The 23,523-nt window shown below is 44.8% G+C and overlaps 1 protein-coding gene across 14 annotated transcripts in view; it reads left to right on the top strand.

The window, feature by feature from the left end:
- The window catches only part of CUX1 (cut like homeobox 1), a 307,420-nt gene that overhangs the window by 268,749 nt on the left and 15,148 nt on the right, over positions 1-23,523 (top strand). For 12 of the 14 annotated variants that reach the window (XM_068210246.1, XM_068210247.1, XM_068210256.1 and 9 more), the window contains 2 exons: positions 1,460-1,724; positions 6,896-16,696. The exons of the other annotated variants lie outside the window; for them this stretch is intronic. In XM_068210246.1, coding sequence (XP_068066347.1) covers positions 1,460-1,724; positions 6,896-7,598 — 968 coding nt within the window. In that variant the 3' untranslated portion in view covers positions 7,599-16,696. Of the gene's footprint in view, positions 1-1,459; positions 1,725-6,895; positions 16,697-23,523 lie in introns of those variants that run through there. 14 annotated transcript variants of the gene reach the window in all.

Consider the following 23,523-nt stretch of genomic DNA (forward strand, 5'->3'; position numbering starts at 1 on the left):
ATACCCCCAAAGGTTACAGAGTGTGTTCAGAATTCACTTCCATGGTAGTAAAGCCACAGTGCCAAAGGTCCCACTGGAGAGGGCAGGGTGCTAGAACCCACTGGAGCCAGAAAACCCAGGCAGTCCTGGAGGGAGCCCTGCCAGGAGGCATTGGCTGGGCTCTGAACACTGTAGATTATTTGATTGCACTGATTTTTTATTCACAGTGCAGCCTCAGCCTGAAGGCAGAGCTGTGGGGAGAGAAAAATTGAATTTTTGAAGAATTTGGTTGGTGACCAGTGTGACTGGTACCACAGTGTCCCTGGCTCTGACCAGAGCTCCTGGCTCCTGGAGATTTAGTGCCTCCTGGATTGATGTCAGGCTAGTGCAATCTGGAACTTAATACTTCAGTTATCAAATTTTAGCTCATGAATACGTAAACTCTTAAATATCTAGAAGGTATTTAGCAGGCCATTAAATATTTTATTGACAAGATTCATCTATATTTGCTGTTTTCAGCCCCCTCATTAGCAATGCTTGTGCATGATACTGCCAGGTGCGGTAAATCCCACCTCTCCATGCCCAGTATAAATCAATCAAGTCAGTGACAGCCTTTGCTGGGACTCCTTCCTTGTGGAATTTGCCAGGATAATTCACTCCCAGTCAGGGAGGAAGGTCAGTGGCAGGATCACAGGCTCCTGCCATCAGCCTCTCTGAGCCCATCAGTGCAGGGAGAGCTTTCTTAAAAGTGTCTGTGTTTTGGAAGGAGCTTTGTGTAGGGGAAGGAGGGTGCTGGGGGCTGGTTTTCTTTCATAACCTGTCACTGCCACAGCAGAGAGCTGTAGGGAAAGGCAGCCTGATGGTTGTTCAGCCCTGATGGTTGTTCAGCCCTGATGGTTGTTCAGCCCATCCCTGGCATCTCCGGGCTCCAGGCGCCATCGTGTGTTGGAGATGGTTTGGGAAGGCTGGGAATGCTGCAGCTCCACTTCCACAATCATATTTTCCCTCATGTCAGCGACACCTCCGTGTACACCTGAAGTGTTTTAACCACCAAACCCCTCTCAGTCAAAACGAAGCACAGCTGTCCCAGTCAGGGCCTTACGTGGGAGTTCACTCCTCTTGAAGGAGCGAATCTGAAATGAGTCGTGTGAACTGAACCCTGTCATTCGTGTCCCACGTTCATTGTAAAGGCAGAAAACTCTGGCAGGTTTCCAGCTGACTTACCCTCTTTTCTTCTCTTTCTGCCTCTTGCATCCTCCCCTCATTTGGTCTCTGCTGGCACCCCATCCTTCCCATCCCCTCCCAGCAGCCCATCCCTGCATCCCCACCTGCCGTCTCCATGTTTATCCCTTAGGTTTCCCAGTCTTTCCCTCTCACAGCAGCAAGTTTATACCCAAGTTAAAAAGACCCTGATAGACGAGAATCCATTGATTCTGCTTTTGTATTCAGCCTGGGCTGATCCACTGTGCTTCTCTTTCAGCTTACATGAAACGGCGGCACAGCTCCGTCAGCGACAGCCAGTCCTGTGAGTCCTCGTCCGCTGGCATCGACTACAGCCAGGGCGCCAGCCCCCAGCCCCAGCACCAGCTCAAGAAGCCCCGGGTGGTGCTGGCACCAGAGGAGAAAGAAGCTCTCAAACGAGCCTACCAGCAAAAGCCATACCCATCACCAAAAACCATTGAGGAACTCGCCACGCAGCTCAACTTGAAAACCAGCACCGTGATCAACTGGTTCCACAATTACAGGTGTGTGACCTCCCGGGGGCCTGCTCCTGAGGGATGGCTTGGCTTAGCTTTGGCAGGTGCTGCTCTGCCTCAGCAGACTCTGTCGGGTGGTTGTGCAAAACAAGCAGCTTTGACAGCAGGGAGGTTCTCACTAACACAGTGCTAATGCTGCAGACTAATTTTAAGTCATCCCTGAGGAGCAGCAGTACTCACATATTGATGTAAGTAGTGCTTTTAAACAGAAAGTCTGGCTTTTGGGGTGGGCGTGGATGTAGAGATGCCCACTGATGAATATTTATAAAGCCACTGCAGTAGGCCAGGCTGCTCTGTCTGACTCACTTGTGCACACGCACAGACACGTGTCGGGTGTGTGGTGGGTGTTGTCCCTGGGTCACTGGGTGGGGGGTACTTGGAAATGTGCTTTATTGGATGCCATCAGAATTGCCCTGCTTTCATTGTGTCGTTTTTCTGCATCAGAAGGAAAAAAGGATTTTCTTTTAGGTCTTGAGTCACCAAGCTCTGAAAATAGGCAGGGTGTTTGTGCTGTGTTTCTGGGAAGCTTCGTGCAGTCCTGAAGGACAGAGAACCAATAGCCTTGAAGTCAGATGTGGCCACAGAGAGGGACTTCTTACAAGGGCCTGGAGTGCCAAGACAAGGGGGAATGGCTTTAAGCAGAGACAGAGAACAGGGATAGATGGGATATTGGGAAGGAATTGTGAGGGTGGGCAGGCCCTGGCATAGGCTGCACAGAGCAGCTGTGGCTGCCCCTGGATCCCTGAAAGTGCCCCAGGCCAGGTTGGACAGGGCTTGGAACACCCTGGGGTAGTGGAAGGTGTCCCTGCCCATGGCAGGGGGTGGAACAAGGTGAGCTTTTAGGTCCCTTCCAACCCAAACCATTCCAAAATTCTATGATTTATTTCATTGGTATGATTAAATCATCGAGTCCCACTGAAATAAAATATTGGTCTGTTCAGTTCCTCTCTTGTTTGAGGAGAAACCTTCTCCACATTTGAGCTCCTGAAGTAGGTTTTGGCCTAGAGACAGTGATAAAAAGAGACAAGGGTGGAATAGCACATAAGAATTATAGGGATTTGAATAAACATATTATCAACTGTGCTTGAAAGTCCTAATTAATGCAGCAGACTTTTCTCCTAGAAATTTGTGCTAATGAATATTGAACAGGTACAGTTAAGCTACCAGATTTAATACTGTTCTGCTCCTTCACTCGGAGCCAGTAATGTTCCTAATTAGTCCAGATTGCTAAACTTGTTTGTTTTTAAAAACTGCTAACATTTAAAGGGTGGTTTTTCACTTTAGCCCTTCTCAGCTTTTACCAGGGAAGTTGCTGAAGCAAAAGCAGCAGAGTTTAATAAGCTATCTCAGAAATATTATGCACAATAGTTAAATAACATTTATAGTAAACAATACAAAATTTTTAAAAAATCAAGTAATCATATTTACACTGAATTTCAATGCCTTGAATTCAGTACAGATGCAGCCTCTTTTCACCGCTCAGAGTTCTCCAAATGCAGGCCTCTTCCAAGTCCCACTTGCAGGCAATTATGCACAAGTTGGAGGGCTGCCTATGAAAATATGTTCCCTTCGGCCTGACAGCAAAATGTGCTGTTCTCACTTGGGCAGACGAGCGCGGGAGCGCTGGTGGCAGGTGTCACCTCCCTCACCATCACGAGATCCCTGCCTGGGCGTGCGCTGATCGCTGCCTCCAGCCCCACCTTCCCGGGGAGGAGGTGCTGACAGCTGGACACAAAATCAAACCCTGCAAACAGGGGGCTGGGGGCAGCACAAGGCTGAGCTTTGAGGGATCTGGGCCTGCTCCTAGATGTGCTGCTGGGACTCCAGGGCTTTCAAAAGCTGTTTCAAGCCTGTTTGGAGCCGTGTGTGCTCTGAGCACTGAAAAATCAAAACACAAACCTATTTTTTGTTCCCCTTGACAATAACTTTCTTAGCTGTCATGCATGAATTTCCCTTAAATCATGTGTAGGGTGTTGCAGAAAAGGGACAGGCTCCATGTTCTGTGAGGGGAGCAGGGTCTGACTGTTCTGCAGCTTGTATGTTATAAGAAATGGGTGGTCTTTCTTTCAGTCTTCTCCAGGCCACACTTTATTTATCTCTTTCATACTCTCCCTCAGCTATTTCTTTTCCAAACTGAAGAGTTTTTTATACAGAAGCAATTCCACATCTCTGACCATCTGCTTGTGCTTTAATACTAATTTTTCTGTAGCTTTAGATAAGGGAGGGCACAGATTTGGACAAGCTTGTCTTGCTATCTCTTGGGAATCCTGTTGCAGTGATGCTTTTCCTTTCAGATTCAGCCCAAATCTCACTTTCCAAATATGGTTGCTATAGCAGGATCTACCTTTATATCCACCAGATGGAAAGTCAGCATTAGCATTTATTTCCTGCAGCAAAAAGAAACACTGAAAAAAATATCCTCAGCAGGCAAAGAAATAATTCACTTCAGAATATAAATGGGTATAAAGGCTTTTGACATGTCTGCAAACTTCTCCAAGTCTATGGCTTTGCATTCATACCAGTCACAGAGCTCTCAGAATATACAATGAATATCCCTTGCTTTGCACTAGTGAAGCACATACAGGACACATCAGAGTTTGAGGCTCTGATGCTTTAAGAATGGTAGAAAAAAACAGGAGGGAGGAATTTCTATCCCACTTCACCTGTGGAAACTGGCACATAAACTCAGTATGCCACAGAAATTATACTACAGACACATCAGGAATGAAACCAGACTTTGGAGAATTGTAATCCAGCACTCTTGGACCCTAAATTCTGAGTGTATTTTCCAATTAAGTCTGTATTGTGTTGGTTTTGATGTTTTGTGAAGGCTTGTCCAGGGAGCTGCAGCAAACACCCAGGAGATCTCTGATGTTTTGTGTTCCACCGGTGAAAGCCATCAGGGTGTGTGGATGTCAAGGCCAACACCTTCCCCAAGAGGAATGCTCTCTGGAATCCTCTAGCTGCTGTCACCAGTTCTTCTTTCCCATAAGAATTTAATTACTATGTTAATCAGGAGCCAGACCAGATTCCAGCAGCAATATATTGGGTGTGAATTCCAGGGATTTCCACAGACACGGGTTTGATGTTTGTAGGGCTGTGGTCAGATTCTCAGCCAGGTGCAGTACCTGCTGGAGCTGAGGTATTTTAAATGCCATGCAGGTACAGAGCTCTTACCAGCCTCCTCTCCTGACTTGGGGAATGCTACAGAAGCACCATGTTGTGAATCCATGTCCATGCAGGGAGATTTTAGGCATAAATAGAGCCTGATAATCGATGCTGCAGGATGCATGCAGTTAATGGTAATAGAAAATTAATGTTAGCACCTGTGGGCTTCCTTTAGGTGAATAATATTCTCCTAGGGAAAATTACAGACCCCCTAGATCCTTCAAAAGTGTGGAGTCAGCGAGTACTGCTGAAATACTCTGTTGCATTTCAAGTAAGTCAATAAGATCAATAGCTTCAAAAGCAGTATTCAGGTGGTGTTCTCCATTTAGCTGAATGTTTTTCCATTGTGTGCTGTCTTCCACAGCACAGTTAAGGGAAAATGGAAAATCCTTACAGCCATCAGCGCTGGGACAGCGTGTCACTTGTGGTTTGCTGGCCCCTTGGCAGTTTCCTGTGGCTGAAACCAGGGGTTTTTTATCTTCACTCTGAAAAATAGTAAATTCTGGTAAATTCTCCCCAGGCCTGTGGTCCCATCCCTGACCCCAGATCATTGGGGCTCCCTCTTGGTTATAAATTAGGACTTAAATGGTGTTCATCACTTCTCCCATGGATGCAGCAGGACAGAGAAAGGGTTAGTGTTCTGAAATTGATTTTTTAAATAAAAAATGAGGCAAAAGTCAGACTAGTTCATAGACTGGCAGCCTGTCACAGGCTGGGCTTTCTCACAGTGCTTTCAGCACAGCAGGCTTGGTTTCATCTTCATTTCTCCTCACTGTACAGGAGAACACCAAGGGGCTTGTCCAGCTTTTTATGGTTTATTTTTTGTTCAGGCAGACTGGCTCATTTCTAGTAGAAATCTGAATCGTTTTGTGTTTACAATCCACTTCATTCTGGATCTCCTAAAACTGTATTCATATTTTTTGTTAAAAATACTAACTTCTCACCAGGGAAGTGGTGGAGTCACCACTCCTGGAAGCGTTCAAACAATGGGTCAGTGCAGCACTTGGCAGTAGGGTTTGGCGGTACTTGGTTGGAAATTGGACTCAGTGGTCTCAGAAGTCTTTTCCAGCCTTAATGATTCCACAAAAGGGCATCTTCAGTGACATGGAAAGGGCATTTCTAGTGGAGCTGGATGTCTCCTTGCCACCCTGTCAGACTCAAAGAATTCACAGAATTCACAGAATCCCTGGGTTGGAAGAGACCTTCAAGATCATCAAGATCATGGAGTCCAACCCAGCCCCAACACCTCAACTAAACCCTTGCACCCAGTGCCACACCCAGGCTTTGTTAAACACACCCAGGGATGGTGACTCCACCACCTCCCCGGGCAGCCATTCCAGAACTTTATCACCTTTCTGTAAAAAACTTTTTCCTAATATCCAACCTCTATTTCCCTTGGCACAGCTTGAGACTGTGTCCTCTGGTGCTGTCAGTGCTGCTGGAGAAAGAGCCCAACCCCACCTGAGCACAGCCACCTTTCAGGAGTTGTAAAGTGATAAGGTCACTTCTGAGTCTTCTTTTCTCCAGGCTGAGCACCCCCAGCTCCCTCAGCTGTTCCTCACAGGGCTTGTGTTCTGTGGCGGCAGTTCTGTGGCCACAGAGAGCAGGCACAATTTTCCCGGGGAAGGCTGTGAGAAGATCAGAGGAAAGAATGAGAAACAGTTCTTATCTCCACTTGTTGCACCTGCTGTTGTGCACATGTGGAATGTGTCATGGAGATTTGTTTACCAAAGGGTGATTTCTTAATTGGACACTGGATGGTGTTTAGATGGATTGACCAGTTAGGCAAAAGCTGTGTCTCACTGAGTTTCTTAGTAAGTATAGTATAATATAGTATATGATGATAGAATAAAGCAACTGATCAGCCTTCTGCAATCATGGAGCCAATGCTAATTGTTACCTGGCTGGGGGCCTGCGGCAACAGTGCTCCAAGCCCCTCACCAGCCTCGTTGCCCTCCTCTGAACTCACATCCCTCTCCCCTCTCTCCTAGGTCCCGCATCCGCCGGGAGCTGTTCATCGAGGAGATCCAAGCCGGGAGCCAGAGCCAGGCCGGGTCGAGTGACTCCCCTTCGGCCAGAAGCAGCAGGGCAGCCCACAGCTCCGAGGGGGACAGCTGCGACGGCGTGGACACAGAGGGCCCTCCCGACGGGAAGCCGAGCGGCCCGGAGGCGGACGAGTTCAGCAATGCGGCCGCCAAGTCTCAGGGAGGGCCCGCCGAGCCGGCTTTCGAGGCGGGGGAAGAGGCACTGCGAGGCGCCAGGCCTTCGGAGAGAGCGGAGCCCGAGAGCCTGGAGGACACCGACGACGAGGGCCGGCTCAGAGCGCCGCGCCAGAGCTCCCCGCCGGCACCGCAGCGCCCGGGAGACGCTCTGGAGACACTGCCAAACTCTGCCACGGAAGGGGATGCCTCTACCTCAGCTGCCTCCACCTCAGTCCTTACGGGGGAGAGCTCCTACAAGTCAAAAGAAAGTTCAGAGAAAATCTCCAGTGTGCCAAGTACGAGCTCGACGCCGGCCGCAGGCTCGCAGAAAGCCAACTCTCTGCAGAGCTTGTTCGGCTTCTCGGAGGCGGCGAGCTCCAGGAACACGCGAGACAGCTCCCTGAGGAAAAAGAAAGCGGCCAACTTGAACAACATCATCCACCGCTTGGAGAAGGCCGCGAGTCGGGAAGAGGCCGTCGAGTGGGAGTTTTGAGATTAAACTGGCCCAACTCGGGAGAGCTGGGAAGTCAAACTGGACCTCTACTGGTTTTATTGTGTTCGCACTTAACCGCCCTGCGGGCCACAGGGCAAAAACGCCATAGGCCAAGGTGCATATAGAAATCAAAAAAAAAAAAAAAAAAAAGGAGCGTTAAGCCCAATTTATGTTTGTGTTTTCGAGGAAGAAAACTGAAATGTGTAGTCAAGCTTTTTTGTACCCTGAAGTGTTTTTATTATTGCCCTAAGTGATTTCCACAATTTCTGGAATAACTCATACAGCTTTGCCTTGTGCCCTCCTCTTTGGTGTGGGGCTTTAAAAAAATGAAAAACAGGAAAAAAAAAACTAAAAAAAAAAATCTTAAAAAAAATCAACCCACATATTAAAAGGGGGCTTTTTATCTGCCATCTAATGGCTACAGAGCGATAATACACTATTATCTTCTTAAACCAGGAAAAAAGGGGAGATTTTTCAAGAAAAAGAAAAAAAAAGAAAGTTTTTTGTAGCTGTTCAGTTGCCACTAAGAGATTGCACAGTCAACCGACTCTAAACACACTAGTTTGGATTCCTACATATTTTCAAGAAAAGAAAAGAATCTTGTTGTTTGAAACTTTGAATTAAAAAAAAAAACACATTTACTCCACATATTTTTTAACAAAACAAAAAAAAAGTCACATCAGGAAAATATCTTAATTTGTGGTAGCTGACTTAGTGTTTTCTTGTAAGTGAAATAGAATATTGACACGTAGTGCACATTGTTTCATAGCTTTAACTGATTCTGGTCTTTTGCAGCCCAGAATTTGTTTAATACACTCCATTTTAGGCCAAATCAGGACAAAAAAAAAAAAAATCTGAATCTAGGTATTTTATAATCTGCTTTTTAACCTCTAACCACAGAGCACGCTGATCAGACCTCATATCTGGGAGGTTTAGGAGACAACTTAGAAGCAGCATGTACTTGATCATTTCACTTGGTTCGTAGCGTACAGGATTTCCTTTCAGCAAAGACAGATCGCTCCAAAAACGTTGGCCAGTAACATTTCAGCCTGCTACTTGGGGGCCTAGCCCGTATCCCGAACATTGAGCTTACCTGGAATCCTTGGGAATGCAGTTCACGTGTCCGATTGCTGTCACACACCACTAAGAGGGACTGGAGCTGCTGCAGACCCAGCCCTTTTCCTGCTGTTGGTGGCCATTTACTGACTCTCTTCCCACCACGAGCACTGATTTTAAATACGTTTTAGTTGTGGGAAGCTCCTTTTTGGCGTGGATAAAGCGTACATGGCAATGACCAGACGGGCTCTTACCGGGGTGGAAGCAGCCCAAGCTCGAAACCAAAACCTTCGTGCTCTCGAGTCCCAGTCCGGCCCGTTCTGCCCTGCAGAAATACAGCCTTTTCCCATTATTTTATGCACAGGTTAGGGCTGATCAAAGTACAAATCCAATTCTAACTTGTCTCTAACTCCTCCTGTTGTCTATATGTATATGCGTGAGCATAGAGGTGTGTGGAAGGATGTGTGTGCGTGGGTGTGTGCGTGCAATTTTATACGTCTGTGTATTTTCTTACGTACTTGTGCACACATAGAGTGCATTACTGCCACCTTTTTTCAATAAGCTGTTTTATCAGTTATGGCTTCTACAAGTTTGCTAATTTAGACTCCTTTATTGCCATATCTTTAAAACTAACAATAGATGATTTCGGAATATATATATATATATAAATATATATATATATAATTTTTTTTTGCTTATTTATAGGTGCTGTATTTTATTATCTGATTGTTAGGAAGGGATGAAAGGGGGCAAATATTCTTTAGAGGGATAGACTGCCGGCAGTATTGGGTATAATTTACAAGATGTAGTTGTCATACTGTATATTATTGATTGAAGACTTTTTTGACCGTATTGTGTATCATTGAACTTTTGTCTTAGGTCAGCATCTTTTTGATGACACTTTAATGGTGCATTCATTACTTCTTAAGTTTAATTAATATTACTTTTCTGATTTTGGGGGAGGGAGGGATGGGGGAGAGGAGTTCCGACTTTAAAGGTATGTTCCCAATATTACACCTCAGTGTGCTTGTATTAATTCATTAGTAGGATTTTTGACTGTAAGATGTGAAACCACATTTCTTGCATGATGTTTTAGAACTTATGTATTTCATTTACAGTCTCTTAACATGCGACAGCAGCACTTAGTGCAAGTTTTCACAAATTTAAGAATCAGTACACTAAAATCCATCCTTCTCATGACTAAGGAAAGAAGGCTCTAGGAGGCTGAAAGGCAGGGATTTATTTCCGATTTTCACTGCTAGCTGTTTCAGGATTCCTCCTTGGGTTACTGGGGACTCGTGATGCGAAACTAAAGCTGAGGAACGGAGAGAGAGCAGCTGCCCCTTTCTGTGATGAGCTGAGGGACAATTGGCAGTGGCAGACACCAGGGTGTGGCAGCACGTGCCGGGAGCGCTCCCGGCTTCCCACCGGGAGCGTGGCCAGTGAGTGGGAACGGGGTGAAGCCAAGGGTGACCTCTCTGTGCCTGTGCAGTGTCCTGGTCTGACTTCCAAAGCACAGCTCCACGGATGAACACGTCCTGGTAGGAGTTCACATACCTTAGTGTAAGTCACGACGAGCTGCGTCTCCAGCCAAGAGCAAATCTTCTGCCCAGAAGACGCAGATATTGTCTTAGGTTCTTTAATTGTTTTTATTTTATTTTTTTCTTTGTTGTTGTTTGGTTCAGGTTGGGTTTTTTAATTGATTCTAGGCAATACACTTGCCAGTCTGTTCCTACTGTCCTTGTCTGCTGATTTGAGACCCAGGTGCTGGATGCAGTCAAGTGGTTACTCTCGGCTTTCTCCATAGTGAGGGGTTTTTTTTTCTGTTTGGTTACTTTGTTTTGTTTTTTAAGTTAATATTCCCCAAACTGTTCTTGTGCCTGTGTCTATCTGATTGCATTCCATGATGCTTACTGAGAGCTCTGGCTGCATTGTACGACAGCAGAACTGTATTCACAGGTCGCACGCAAATGCAGCACGTAAGGTCAATCTCTCTTCTTAATAAGCAATACGTAAGTGCCTTGAAACATATCTTTTTCTCTTTTTTTTCCTGTTTATTTTTGGTTTGCTTTTCAGATTTCCACTAGTTCTTTAGGATTCTTTAGTGTCCACCAGTTTTTAATGCTGTAATGATTTTTAAAAAGCATATCTGTAGCTTGCCCTAGAGGAAATCTTTCTTTCATAACACTAACTGTTAATTCTAAGCTCCATTATTCCATTTGAGTCATGTAATTTTGCTGGTTAAAGACAGCGTTCAGAAGTCAGAAGTCACTCCATCCTGCCAAGCGTTATCATTGGGATCTATTATAAAATTAATCAAATAAAAGGCTGTCAGTATTTCCTATATTTTTGGCACTTTATGAATGGCTTAGCTCCTTTTGCTGTTTCATATTTAATGATCTGTGTTGAATGTGGATTAGCCTGCTGAGATGCTGTTGGGGTGATCTCCTGCCCGGAGTCCCTCTGGGTTCCTTGGTGACCCCCTGGCTGGAGGGCAGGGGCCGAGGAGCACCCTCAGACCTGGAGCTCAGAGATGCTCCCTGGGTTTGTCCTGGTGTTTAGGCAAGGTCACAGCTGCTTTTCTGTTCCAGTGGAAAGTAGGATGGATTAGTTGAACTACTGCTGATGTTCTCGGGTTGGACGTGAGTTACCTGCTGGTGTTTCTGGCCAAGGCCCCCCAGTTTAGAGGCTGAACTTACACTGCAGGGTGTGAGAGATAGTTGGGATCAATTTGGAACTCACCCTTGGGAGAAAAATGTGCTTTGGAATAACTTTTTTTTTTTTTTTTTTTTACTTAATTCAAAGGATTAAAAGTTGAAGGAGAATAAATGCCAAAGAGCAGCACAGTGGCTGTCATCCCTTGGCTGCTGATTCCAGGGGAAGGGAATGTGTGAAAGGTGTGACATGGGGCTCATCTCACAGGGCAGCAGAGCCCTCGTTGCTGACGTTTTTTTTCCTGATGGATAAAAGCACAGGCAGCTTTCAGGAAATCCATCATGCCAGAATCTGTTTTTCCTGAGGTTCTTTAAAAGCATTTTATTTTCTCTCTCTGTTTCCAGTTCCATGCTCTTACCAATGCTGTACATGAAGGGCCAGGGCTGTTTTAATAGAAATACGTTTATATTGCAGTTAAATTGTTGATCTTTCTCTCTGGATGATTAGGGAAGGAAAAAAGTGCAGTGCTTTGTTTGCTAAAAGCCAGGAAAGAGTAACCCCTGGCAGAAGAGTCATGCAGTGGAATTGTCAATACACTTCCATTTTTCAGGATACAGATTTCAGACAACAGCATTGTAGATGTTTATTGGCAGAAATGCATTTAATTACAGTTGCTTTTGATGCCATAAAATTTGACCGTTTTATTTATTCATCAGTGAAATGCCTATGAATAGAGCCACCCTTTAAAGGAACCCATATCAGTGCATTCTGCCCATATCATGAATTAGTGAGTCCTTTAGTAATAAACTCCTTGCTGTAATAGGAAAGATCTATATTACAGTTTAAAAGAAAAAAGTATGTGCCTTTCTCATTAGCTAAAAGATCTCTACATTATTTTTATGTAACTTGTTCATATGGGATTGGTGTAGAGCAGGGGGACCGTGAACACCACAAAATTCTATGCAATATTTTCCAATCCAATTACTTAAAAGTCACTATTTTTCAGTCCTTTAACAGGAGAAATAGTGAGTTAGAGAAGTGCATCATTCTGGTGGTAATTCAAAGTGCAAAGCTGATAAATTGACATAAAATAGGATTGAGGGAAATGTGACAAATTAATGTGATGAAATAATGGAAAATGCTAACAGTGGTTGCAGTCCCTACAAGCACAGCTGCCATTAGAAGTCTGTCATCATCCATTTTAAAATTAATAATTTCCAGTATTCTTAAAGCGTTTATGAATAAGAATGCTCCTGGCAAAAACAGGGCAGGTTAGAAAGAGGAAAAAACCCACATTTTGACCATATAGAAATTATGAGAATACACGAAAAAAAGTAATTGGGTTTGGACACTTTGCACTTGGATCCAAAATGTTTTATTTTAGTTGAAATGCCACAGTAATCTGTGCCTTTAGCAGGGTTGTGAGAGATCAGTAGCTTGGCAGTTTGTTGCAGGCTGAAAGTGGAGTGTTGACATTTTTAACCTGCACATGGAGGGCACTATTTTCGCTTCATTTGTGTCTCTTGCTACAAAGGAGTTCCTGAAATTCTCTCTGATTTCCTCTTCACCCAGTGGATGTTCTCTGTCTTCAGCCATGAGTGTGGCCGAGCTCCTCTTGGAGACTCAGAAACAAGAGGAGAGGGGAAGTTGGTTCTGAGGTGGGGACTGGATTTAACATTCCCTAAACCCCAGTCAGGGCTTTCCTGTGAGTGTTGGCAGTTTTGGCCCTGGTGTGACCAGCTGGCTGTAGCCTCTTATCCCTAAATTTAACTCACATGGATAAAACACTGGCAAAGCAAGACTGGGTTGATTCCTGAGTTGTTCTGCCTTCCCCTTTCTGCTCTGTGAACATCAACATTTTCTTTGTGTTGCATATACAATCAACTTCTCTGAGAATTTAAAAATTCTATACAAAAGAAAGACTTCCCCCCCCCCCCCCCCGCTTTAAAGCAGTTTAAAGTCTGATTTTAAATTGCAAGGAGAATCACTGGCATGGGAAGTACAAGATCTGAATTCATTTTCTGATGTAACCTTTGTAGTTCAAAAGGGATGTAGCAGTCCCTGTCTCCTTCACATATATTTGAGCTCTAAAATGTAGGAATAAAATTTCACCAATTTCTTCTTTCCTCCCCATCTCTTTTATAGGATATATTGACTATGCCATATATAAAGTATAGTTAATAATGGACTTTATAGCAAGAAAAGCTCTTTAAACCATGCCTAGGGACAGATTTGTCCTACATGACCAGGTCATGGACTATACCCTACCCTATTAATATGCAAGGATAAAATGGTTTTATGCTCTGAACGTGAAATTTATCCTTTTGGAGAAGATTAGCGTTAGGCCTGTGCACTTAAGTTTTCAGAAAGCCTTAAAAACAGGTGTGTAAGTGGTGCCATCTCTGTCCTCAGGGATGATTCCCCCCAGCCAAGCGGTACTGTGGCATATTTAATAGCAGTCATTAGTTATAAGGTCATTTTCCAGTTGAAGAAGGTCATTCATTGAACTTTATTAGTGAGCCCCTGACCAGCATCCTCTGGTACAATCCAGGACCTGCTTTTCCCAAGACCTGGGCATCCATATCCATCCCAAAGTCCTTGGCTCTCTGTGAAATCTGTGTTTCTACAACTCTTGTGAATGGAAAAAAACCCTGATGGGGTTCCTGGGCTTGATTGTCATTGCTATTCACAAACATCTTCTGGCACTAAAGTGCATTAAAAGGAAAAGCCTTCTTTTAAAAAACAGACAAGATTATTGTATTTTGTCCTTGTCCAGCTCTTCTATAAAGGTCAGTTCTGCCAGTTTCAAGCTTGCTTTACTCCCAGTGGTGTTGGGAGATTTTAGCCACAGTTCTGTAGATTTCCTATTATTAAATCTGTTGGTTTCATCACATCATTTCAGTTTCTTTGGGCTTGGAACCAGCTGAGTGCAGAGAGCAGCTGAATCCTTAACCATAACAAACAGTGCAGGATCAGTGCAGCAAAGTGAATGCCCCTGTGATGTCATGTATTTGGCTTTCTCTTTGAATTCCAGAGATATTTGTAATACATGGTACGAGCTTCATCCAAAGTTCTTCGGAAATGGAGAATCATGCCCAGAATTTCCTGCTGTTGTGGTGCCACACCTGATTTTTGCACAGTTCCTGTGTAATTCCTGGTAGTGGCACAACAGCACAGCCTCTCTCTTGACAGCAAGAACAAGAGTTGTGTTCTCTTCTGTCCGTGTGGGTAATTAATATGCATTTTTGGGAGTTGTGAAATGTGTCTCTGTGCGTCACTCCAGGATGGAAAAGCCCCTCTGTGTATTTAGCATTTGTGTGCTTGGTCTTAATGGTGCAGCAGAATTGCTGCAGCCAAATTTGTGAAATCATTTGGGATGTAGGTGAGCGAGGGCTTAAAACTAATATGTATTTTAATGGGCAGAGGATGCCATTCCCCACTTGTCAGATCCATTCCCTGCTGTAAAGAGGGGATTAGCCACAGGAGAGACCAGGCTGCTGGAGATGCATGGGTTTAGCTAATGAGGACGGGGAAGATCATGCTCAGAATACATAAAAATGATCCCAAGGGTCTCAGATGTGCAAGAGCCAAGGAATTGGAAGGGAGGGGTCAAACCTTGTCTATAGGCTTGGCTTCCTGCAGGAAGTTCATATCCCAGATATTTGCACACGCGTCGTGCTCTCTCCTTTATCAATGTACAGTGGACAGTAAAGACATATTTAAAACAATCACAAAACCAGCTGATGAAGTAAATTCAAGGCAAGTAGGGAATTAAAGCAGGCAGCTCAGCCTTGCTCTCTCTTAGCTGAAAATTCAAGTATTTGTAGGAATGAGGTAGAAATTTTCTGTTAGGCAGCTCCTCTTGGAAGGCGAGTGTCTGTGCTTTCAAGAGAATAAAGAAAACTTGGCACTTGACTTGCTCTGAAGTACAATCTTGTCTCCGAGAAAAATATTTTTGCAATCAGTCTTTCAATCAGACTTCCCTGGCTTTTATTAGCTTGTGTTGGACCCTTTGTGCTGTTTTGATGTGTTATTTATATGTGGGTAAGTTATTACTAGCTTTAAAAGTGTTTCCAAAGTACCTGGTTACCTCTGGATGCTGGCACAGGTGATACAGGGAGTACTTGAGCATCTGGTTTGGAAAGGAGGAGTGTGGGGAATAAGCAAGGTCACATCTGCATTGTACTTTTCCTTTTCCTTGATCAGGGCTTCCATTTCCTTCTCACCTTCTCTAGAGAGATGGAGTTCATGGGTCATTCTTTATTTTTTTTTCCTGTGGGAGAAAGATTTTATTCAAGCTTGAAATGATTTTATTTTCACTCCATAGGCATGTCATCAAAATCCTGTATGTTGCCACATTTCCCGTTAAGTCTTTAGGTTTTGCTTCCTGAAATTGACTCTTTCACTTTCTCTACTTGGAAAGCTATGTGCCTTATTTCCTAATCTCTTCGTGGAGAATAATCTAAAGCACAGTGATCTGGCTTGCAGCATTCCCAGGCGCTTTTCGTTGTTTTTTGGGGGGGAGCAAACACTGGTGGAGCATCCCAGTGTCCCAACACTGGCAGGTGCTTGGCTCCCAGGCACATCCAGCACTGTGTGAGGAGTCTTTGTGCAATAGAAACTCTGGCTCTGTGGCTGGGAGCTTCCTGTCCCACAGGCAGTGAGGGTGAGCTCTCCTTCAGGGGAACTCGCTCTCCTGGGGGAAAGGAAGATCCCACGTTCCCTGTGGGTTCGTTGCAGCAGTTCCTGGGGCAGGACTGAGCTGTCACCCAGCAGCTGATGCTCGCAGGGCTCAGTGTCGCCCTGTGCACTCAGAGGTCTGCGAGTGGCCCAGAAACGCCCGTGCACTTCAGCCCTGGCAGTTCCTTTGTGCCATCAGCCACGCCTGCTGTCCCCATTCCCAGGGCCGTGCTGGCTCTGGGTGGACAGGCACTGTCGGTCATTCCAGCTGGGGTTTGGTGTTGTGCAGAGCAGCTCTGCCCCCCAGCACCCCCAGCCCTCCCTTCCCGAGCTCGCTCTCTCTGCAGCGTCAGAAGGTGAAATACACAGAGGTGCTTTGTGATTAGGACAACAATCTAATATTTCCTATTCATGAGATTAATTTTTAACAGTTTCTTTTTTGTCGAGGTTTGTTTTTTTGTTGGATATAAACGCAACAGTATTTACATATCATTGGTTTGGGTTGGAATGGAACTTAAAGCTCATCCTCTTCCAACCCCCTGCCATGGGCAGGGATGTCTCCCGCTAGACCAGGTTGCTGTCCCCTAAATGGATGTTGGAGAAAGCTTGGGATATCCTAGAGATGGAGCAGGTGGTGTTGGCTCGTAGTATCCATATCGTTGTGCCCCAGTTGTGTTTTCTAGAGCAATCTTTTTTTCTTTTTTTTTTTTTTTTAAGAAAAAAAAAAGTATTTTATCTAAATGCCTAATAAATAATATTATTTAAATAGTTTTTAAAATAATTTAGGACTGAGAATAAGAAGCCTCAGTTGTGAGAGAAGAGACTTAAAATATACAGAGAGAGAAAATACCCTGAGCCTCCTAGAGCCTCTACTGAGAATTTGCTAAAGATGCAGAGCCCCTGGTCAGAGCACATTGCAATTAACTCACAAATGTTCATTTAAAATGAGAGACTGGTTTCCTGTGATGTTCATCTTTGTTGGCATATGTTTGACTTTCTGAATTCAGAGCTGATTTCCTTCTCATTCAAAAGCTGGTCAAGGAAAAAACAAATTATAAAAAAAAAAAAGCGAAAAATAATAATTCACCTTGTGCAGCAGCAACTTTTCCTGGTGTGAGCTCTGGAAATCCACGTTGTGCACTATGTGTGGCACGGAGGGGTGGTTCAGTTTTGCTGCCAGGTGGAGATGTGTGCAGACAGGCTTTGCCCTGGCGAGGTGGCCCTGGCGAGCAGCAGAACAGCCCCAGATGCGGGCAGGAGCGCGGCCCGGGGAGGGATGGGCAGGCTCCGGCCGTGCCAGCTCCCCCCTGGCGTGGGCAGAGGGGAAGGTGCTGGGCCAGCTGCAGGGCACAGCAGCACTTCTGGGGCTTGGGAAGCAAATTTGCACTTTGCCTTTTGAGGGTGTCCCACTTAAAAGAAAAAAACCATCCAGCGAATTTCCCACGTCAGGTTCTCTTTCCTTCTGGTGTAGTCCAAAAAGAAACTGAAAATGAGAGTAAAGAAAGCCCTAGTATAAGTGTTGGATCAGCTCTGCCAAAAAAAAGGTTGTTCCTCTTGGAATACTCTATGCATTTCTGTGGTGAAAAGCATTTTCTCCCATTCCTTGCTGGAAATGCTGTGAGAATGTCACACATACAAATTTGGATGTCGATCCCAAAGCAGATGGAGGCTGGGGAGGGGGGGATGTTCTTTTTTTTTTTCTTTTTTTCTTTTTTTTTTTTTTTAATTGTTTCCCTCATGTCCCTTTTCATTTATTTTTTTTTAATTAAAAAATTAACTCTTTGCATTTGTGCAATAACTACTTGCCATGAGAATGGGCAGACCTTGGAAATGCCCCGACTACTAACACAGCACAAGATGAACTCGAACAGAAAGTGGTGTACTTTTTCCTGAGAACTATTTTTTTTTTTTTTAATAATAAGCTCAGTTTTTACCCCAGTGTATTGTGGTGTCTTACATTTTTAGCAGTATTTTATATTTTTTCTGTAACGCACTAAGTCTTAGATGTTTTTAGAGCTTGTTTGTTATATTCACAATCACGGATTTTAAAAAAGAAAAAAGAAAAAAAAAAGATCCTCACAAAGACCCAATTGACCAAAAAAAAAAAAAAAGTGTCATTTTTTTTTGTACAAGTAGCTTTGAGAAGCCCACATTGTGTTGCTGTGACTCATCTTTTGTAACATTTTATTTCTTGGTATTTGTTTAAACATAAAAAGTAAGAGTTTATCTGGCTGGCAGTGCAGGGCAGCGCTCCCTCGTCAGCAGACGGCATTGTTTCTGTCTTTGTTTGGTTTAGCCATAAAATGTTTGTTCTCAGCACTGTACAACGGTCCCTATATGATATGGAGAAGCAATATCACTGTATGAAACTCACACGATGTATTATTATTATTATTCACTAGCACCCTAGGTGTGATAATTGAAGTAAATATCTTTTATACAAACACAATTCCGCGTGGGCTGTCTTTTATTGAGGTGAGACCTGAGTCCAAGCAGCAAACATTTACATTGTGCTTCTGGTTTTGGTGGTGCCCAGAGGGATCACAGGGATGATTTGGTGGGATTTGCGTTTGGCAAGGGGAGGAAAATTCTATTTTGTATATCAGTTCCTATGGGGAGTGTGTGTGTGTTTCCAGTATCTTTAATATTGAACTGTTAGATGTTCAAAATGTTCTGTGAAATGCAAGTGTGGCCATTCCTGCTGCAGTCACTGTGAGGTGGGCTTCACAGACAGAAAATACCTCTTTGGGGTCTGAGACTGCCAAGGGGGATTGTTTTGAGCACCACAGCAACATATAAACTAATTAAAAAGAAAAACAATGTCAGTTACCTGAGGTCAGAAATGCTTTAGATTCAGAAATGAAAATGTCAAAGAATTTTCCCAGATATTTGGCTCGCTGTTTATTTTTACAGATCCTTTATAGGAAAGTAAATTCCTCATTTTGTGCCTTATGGGATGTTCCTATAAATACTCTCAGTATTTACAGAGTGAGGAGCTTGGTAAGGAACAGATGCTGTAACCTGTCAGTGGGATTATGTTTTCAAAAGCAGTGGAAGAAGTCATTTTTTGGATGCTGTGGGTGTCAGGTAGAGGCTGTGTGTGTGTGTCTGTGCTTACCTGGGTGCTCTGTTGTCCCTGGTGTGCTTGTGTCTGGGTTTTTGTGAATTGAAGGTTATTTTGGGGGACCTACCTTGGTTTTCCCACCATCTCCTGCAATAGATCCCCGACACATTCCTCCTACCAGGCTGTCATGAGCCCGCTCCTAGGAGTTTCCTGTGGAATAGGAGTTTGGAGGGCCAGGATGGATATTTGCTGTGGTTCTGTCCTGGAGAGCAGGGAGTCAGCCTGGGATTTCCCACCCCAGTGAGGGTGGCACTTTGTCCAGCTCCGTGTTGGTGTCCAGTGTGTCTTTGCCGTCTTTAGTTCTGCAGTTGTGGGGATATTCTCTTCAAAATGTAATAAAAATGCTACTGAATGCCTTCATTTCATGACAAATATCCATCTTCTCATTTTGAAGCATCTGGCAAGTTGTTCCACAGGATGGAAAGGTTCATGATTTAACAGTTTTTATTTTTACCCCTTCTCTTTAATAACTAGTCCAACTGTTGATTGCTATAAATGGTATTATTGTGTATAATTTGACCCTAATTTTTTTAAACTTGATGCTAAACAGCTAGACTTTTAAAATGCCATGCCTCAGGTAGGTTAATCTGTGTATTTGTAACCTGCACTTTTCTTCAGGTGGTATCAGCATGAAACTCCTAAAATGCCACACGTGGTCATAAGCAAAAGACGTGTTAAACTTGAGAAAGCACTGACCTGGAGGAGGCTCAGAGTAGCTCAGAATTTTGCATCTTGGGATAAAGCCAGGCTGTTCTCTCAAGCCTAAATCTCAAAAAGTTAATTCTGGGAAGTTAGGAAGGCAACCCAAACCACAAGGAAGCATCTGAGAGGTCAGGAACAGATATTTATGGGGCTAGCTGGATCTCCCACCATAACTTTATTGGGGCAGCCCTTCAAAAGGATGTCAAAATTCTCTCTTTTTGGAAAAAAAAATTGTATGCTGTGTGTTCCCATAGACCTTTACTGGTTTGAACTGGGACATCACTGTGAGTTCCTGCTGGGACAGAGCTGCTGCGGGGGCTGGATGGGTGAGGTTTGCATAGGAAATGTTAGAGGGATTTGCTGGATTGATGGGAAAAGTCCTTGTTTGTGGCATCCTTGGGTGCAGGAGGAAGTTCACACCTCAGTGCCAAGGTCCTGGCTGTGCTTCTGCTCCACCATCAGTGAGAGCCAGTTTGACTTGCAGTGGGAAAAGGGATATTTTTTCACATGGCATCATGTTCCCACCAGGTAAGAAGCTGTGAGTGGCTGACATGGTGCTTCTGAGCCCCACTTCTTTCCATGTGGAAATGCTGTCATTTTCTCCTCAGTTTTTCTGTTTTAATGGAAGTGGTGAAGGAATTGTGTGCTTGCCAACAGAGGGCTTCAAAAAACATGATTTGATTACAGCACAGCATTTTATTTTCTTTTTGCTCCAAGCTATGGGAAACTGATAAGAAAATTCAAACTGTTTTCTTGAACTCTTCCAAGTTACCCATGTAATCATCTTAGTACCCTTGGAAATAATCCCTTCTTGTATGAAATCTCTCTCCTTACAGGGTGAATTTATTAAGCAGTGCTGGGTTTCTTTGCTGGGGGCTGTTTATTTTGGAGTGGCTGGGCCAGGAGGAAGGGAAAGGAGAAATCCTTCAAACCTTCCTTTCCCAGCAGGCCCTCAAAATGTGAAAAGAAAGGGAGAAAAGCAGGGGAGGGAGAAGAAATCTCGCCTGCACCTCTTCTGACAGCAACTGGGAGAGAAACCCAGAGAGGTGGGAGGGAGCCCCCAGAGAGTCATGGAATGCTTTGGGTTGGAAGGGACCTTTAAAGGGCACCTTCCACTAGCCCAGGTTGCTCCAAGCCCCATCCAGCCCTGGACACTTCCAGGGATCCAGGGGCAACCCCAGCTTCTCTGGGCAGCCTGTGCCAGGGCCTCCCCATCATTAAAAAAAAAAAAAAAAAAAAACTTCCTTAGAACTCTCCTGAATCAGCCCTCTTTTAGTTGAAAACCATCCCCCTTGTCCTGTCATGCTGCAGTTTGGGGGCTCCTTCTCTCTTCCCCGAGGCCATTTTCCAGGCTGGCCCTGAGGGCACTGAGGAGAGGGCAGCAGGAACTCAGAGAATGATGCTGATGGCAGCTGGGGCTTTTCCTTGTGCTTCCTTTGTCACTTGGGCAGATTAAGTCTCAGATGTTCTCAGGATGTTGGGCATGATCTGCTCTCTACTTGTCCCTAGTTTCTCTTGTCTCTTTGGCAGCACTTGAAAGTAAAACTGAGCAAGGCTGTTCTTGCTGCCTTCACTGGTGCCAGTGCCATCCCTTGCTGTCTGGGACTGCTCCTCTTGGGTATCATCCCTGAAGGACCTCACTGATGTTCTTGATGGCTTCTCTTACAACTCTGTAGCTGCAGAGAAACCTCATCTCTGCACTCCTGGAGCTTTTCCAGGCCTGATACCTGTGCCTGGAGACCAGGGAGATTGTGCTAGAATTTAGAGATGGCTTTCAGAGTTGTCATCATTCCTTTCTTTTCATCCTCTCCTTGGTTTTTCTGGCCTTTCTGAAGCCCTGCAGAAGGTCTGATCAGAGAATGCCCTTGTGGCAAGTACAGATGGACCAGGACAGCCCAGAAGCAGCATTGCAGGCTGAGATCATTCCCAGACTAGTAATCCAGGCATTCTGGCTGCTCAGGAACTCTTGGAGCTCACTGACCTTTCCTCCCTCCCTGGAGATTTCTACAAAAGTTGCTTTAAAATGACCCTAAAGCCCAATTCCTTTGTGTCTCTGTTGTATTGGTGAGATCCCTGGAACACCTGATCTTTATTTACTTTGGGGACATGTTTGGAACAGCACAGTCCCTTCTGATGACACTGATTTTTCATTGCCTCATGAGAGGCAAGATGCTCAGCTGGGCTTTTGCACTAAAACCTGCTCTTCAGCCTTTACTTCTGAGCAGATTTGCACCTCAGAGCCCACGGACGGGGCTCTGGTGACTTGGAGAAAGAAATATTCCATCATTCCCTGCCTCCATGTCCTGTTTCTCAGCCTAATGACAGCTCCCAGCAGCTCCCCCAAGGAAAATGCTTTGCATGAAGTTGAGGTGGATTGAGTGACTCCCACACACTCTGAGCCAGGCAGAAATGTTGTCCCTCACCATGAAAAGGTCAAGACAGAACTGGAACTATCGAGCTGTGCAATGGTGACAGGCCTTTGATAACCCTCCTCTTGCAGGAAGGGTTTTGGCTCAGATCTTTCTTGGCCTTGGCATCTTCACAGACCAAAAAGGAAGGCAGAGAAAATCATCTTGTGCATGCAGGGCTGAATCTGCAGCGTTGGGATCGTGTGCTCCTCACCCCTCCAGCTACAAAGCGCGAGGTCAAGGTCGAGTCATCTCCGTTGATTCCCCTCAGAGGGGAGCAGGACTTTGGGCAATAAAGAGCCCTTTCCAGACTTCCTTAAAAGCTAAATGCCAAGTGTTTCAAGAGCCTGAAATTGGGCCTGAGTTTATGTGTAAGCCTTGGGAGCTCTGGCATCGGGTAGAGCCGGAGGTAAGATTTTCTTGGCTTGAAAAGGCTCCTGGAGAGCGATGCCAGGAAGTCTTGGCACGTTTTTTTCATGGGGAAGAGCAATGATTTCAACTCAGATGTAACTGTCCAGTCATGAACTGGAGTGGCCCAGCATGGGGAAAGGTGAAAGAGCTGGAAAAATCAAAGGGGCCATGGCAGACCCAGTTTCCTGCTTCTTCCTTTGGCTTCTGCTCCTCGCCCTGGCACTCTCAGACACCCCTGTTTGTGTTGAGTGGGTCTCCAGCTTTGAGCCTTCTCGCCAAGGCACTCCAAGGTTTACTTATCTTACCATCATCTTCCTTCCAGTCAATAAAATAGACTTCAAACCTTTGAAGTAGTGGCTTTCAATGCACTTCAGTTGACTTTTCAAAGAGAGCGTGCCACATCACTTCTCAGCTTGTTTTCTTTTTCTTTTTTTTTTCTTCTTTTTTTTTTACAGTTATGTAAATTCAGGGAGGCCAGACAGTAAATGGAGGGAGATTAAAAAGTTCCACGAGGCAAATCAGGGTGTGAACTTGCAGAGCATCAGCTAATCTGCCATAACTGCCCATGTGTGTGCTCCTACCCCTATCCCTTCAGCTACACCACTCACCTCTCATTTCCTCGGGGCTCTGAGGATCCACATGAGCAGTTACCCTGGTCCCATGGACGTGTAGCAAGTTACAGCCTATCTCACCCCAAGGTGATTTATTCATCTGTCTGTATCCTCAGTAATCAAGCCACCATCTTATGGAAAGATTGCCTCTCATTTATTTATGTCTGGCCTTATAACTTCAAACTAAGTTGCTAGTATGTCTTAATTTTCTCCATCTGTGAAAACAGATGCTGTTTATTTTGGATGATTTGCCAAGGGAGCCCAGTTGCTGGGGCTTG

This window comes from Anomalospiza imberbis, chromosome 20 (assembly GCF_031753505.1).
Source record: "Anomalospiza imberbis isolate Cuckoo-Finch-1a 21T00152 chromosome 20, ASM3175350v1, whole genome shotgun sequence".
NCBI classification, from domain to species: domain Eukaryota; kingdom Metazoa; phylum Chordata; class Aves; order Passeriformes; family Viduidae; genus Anomalospiza; species Anomalospiza imberbis.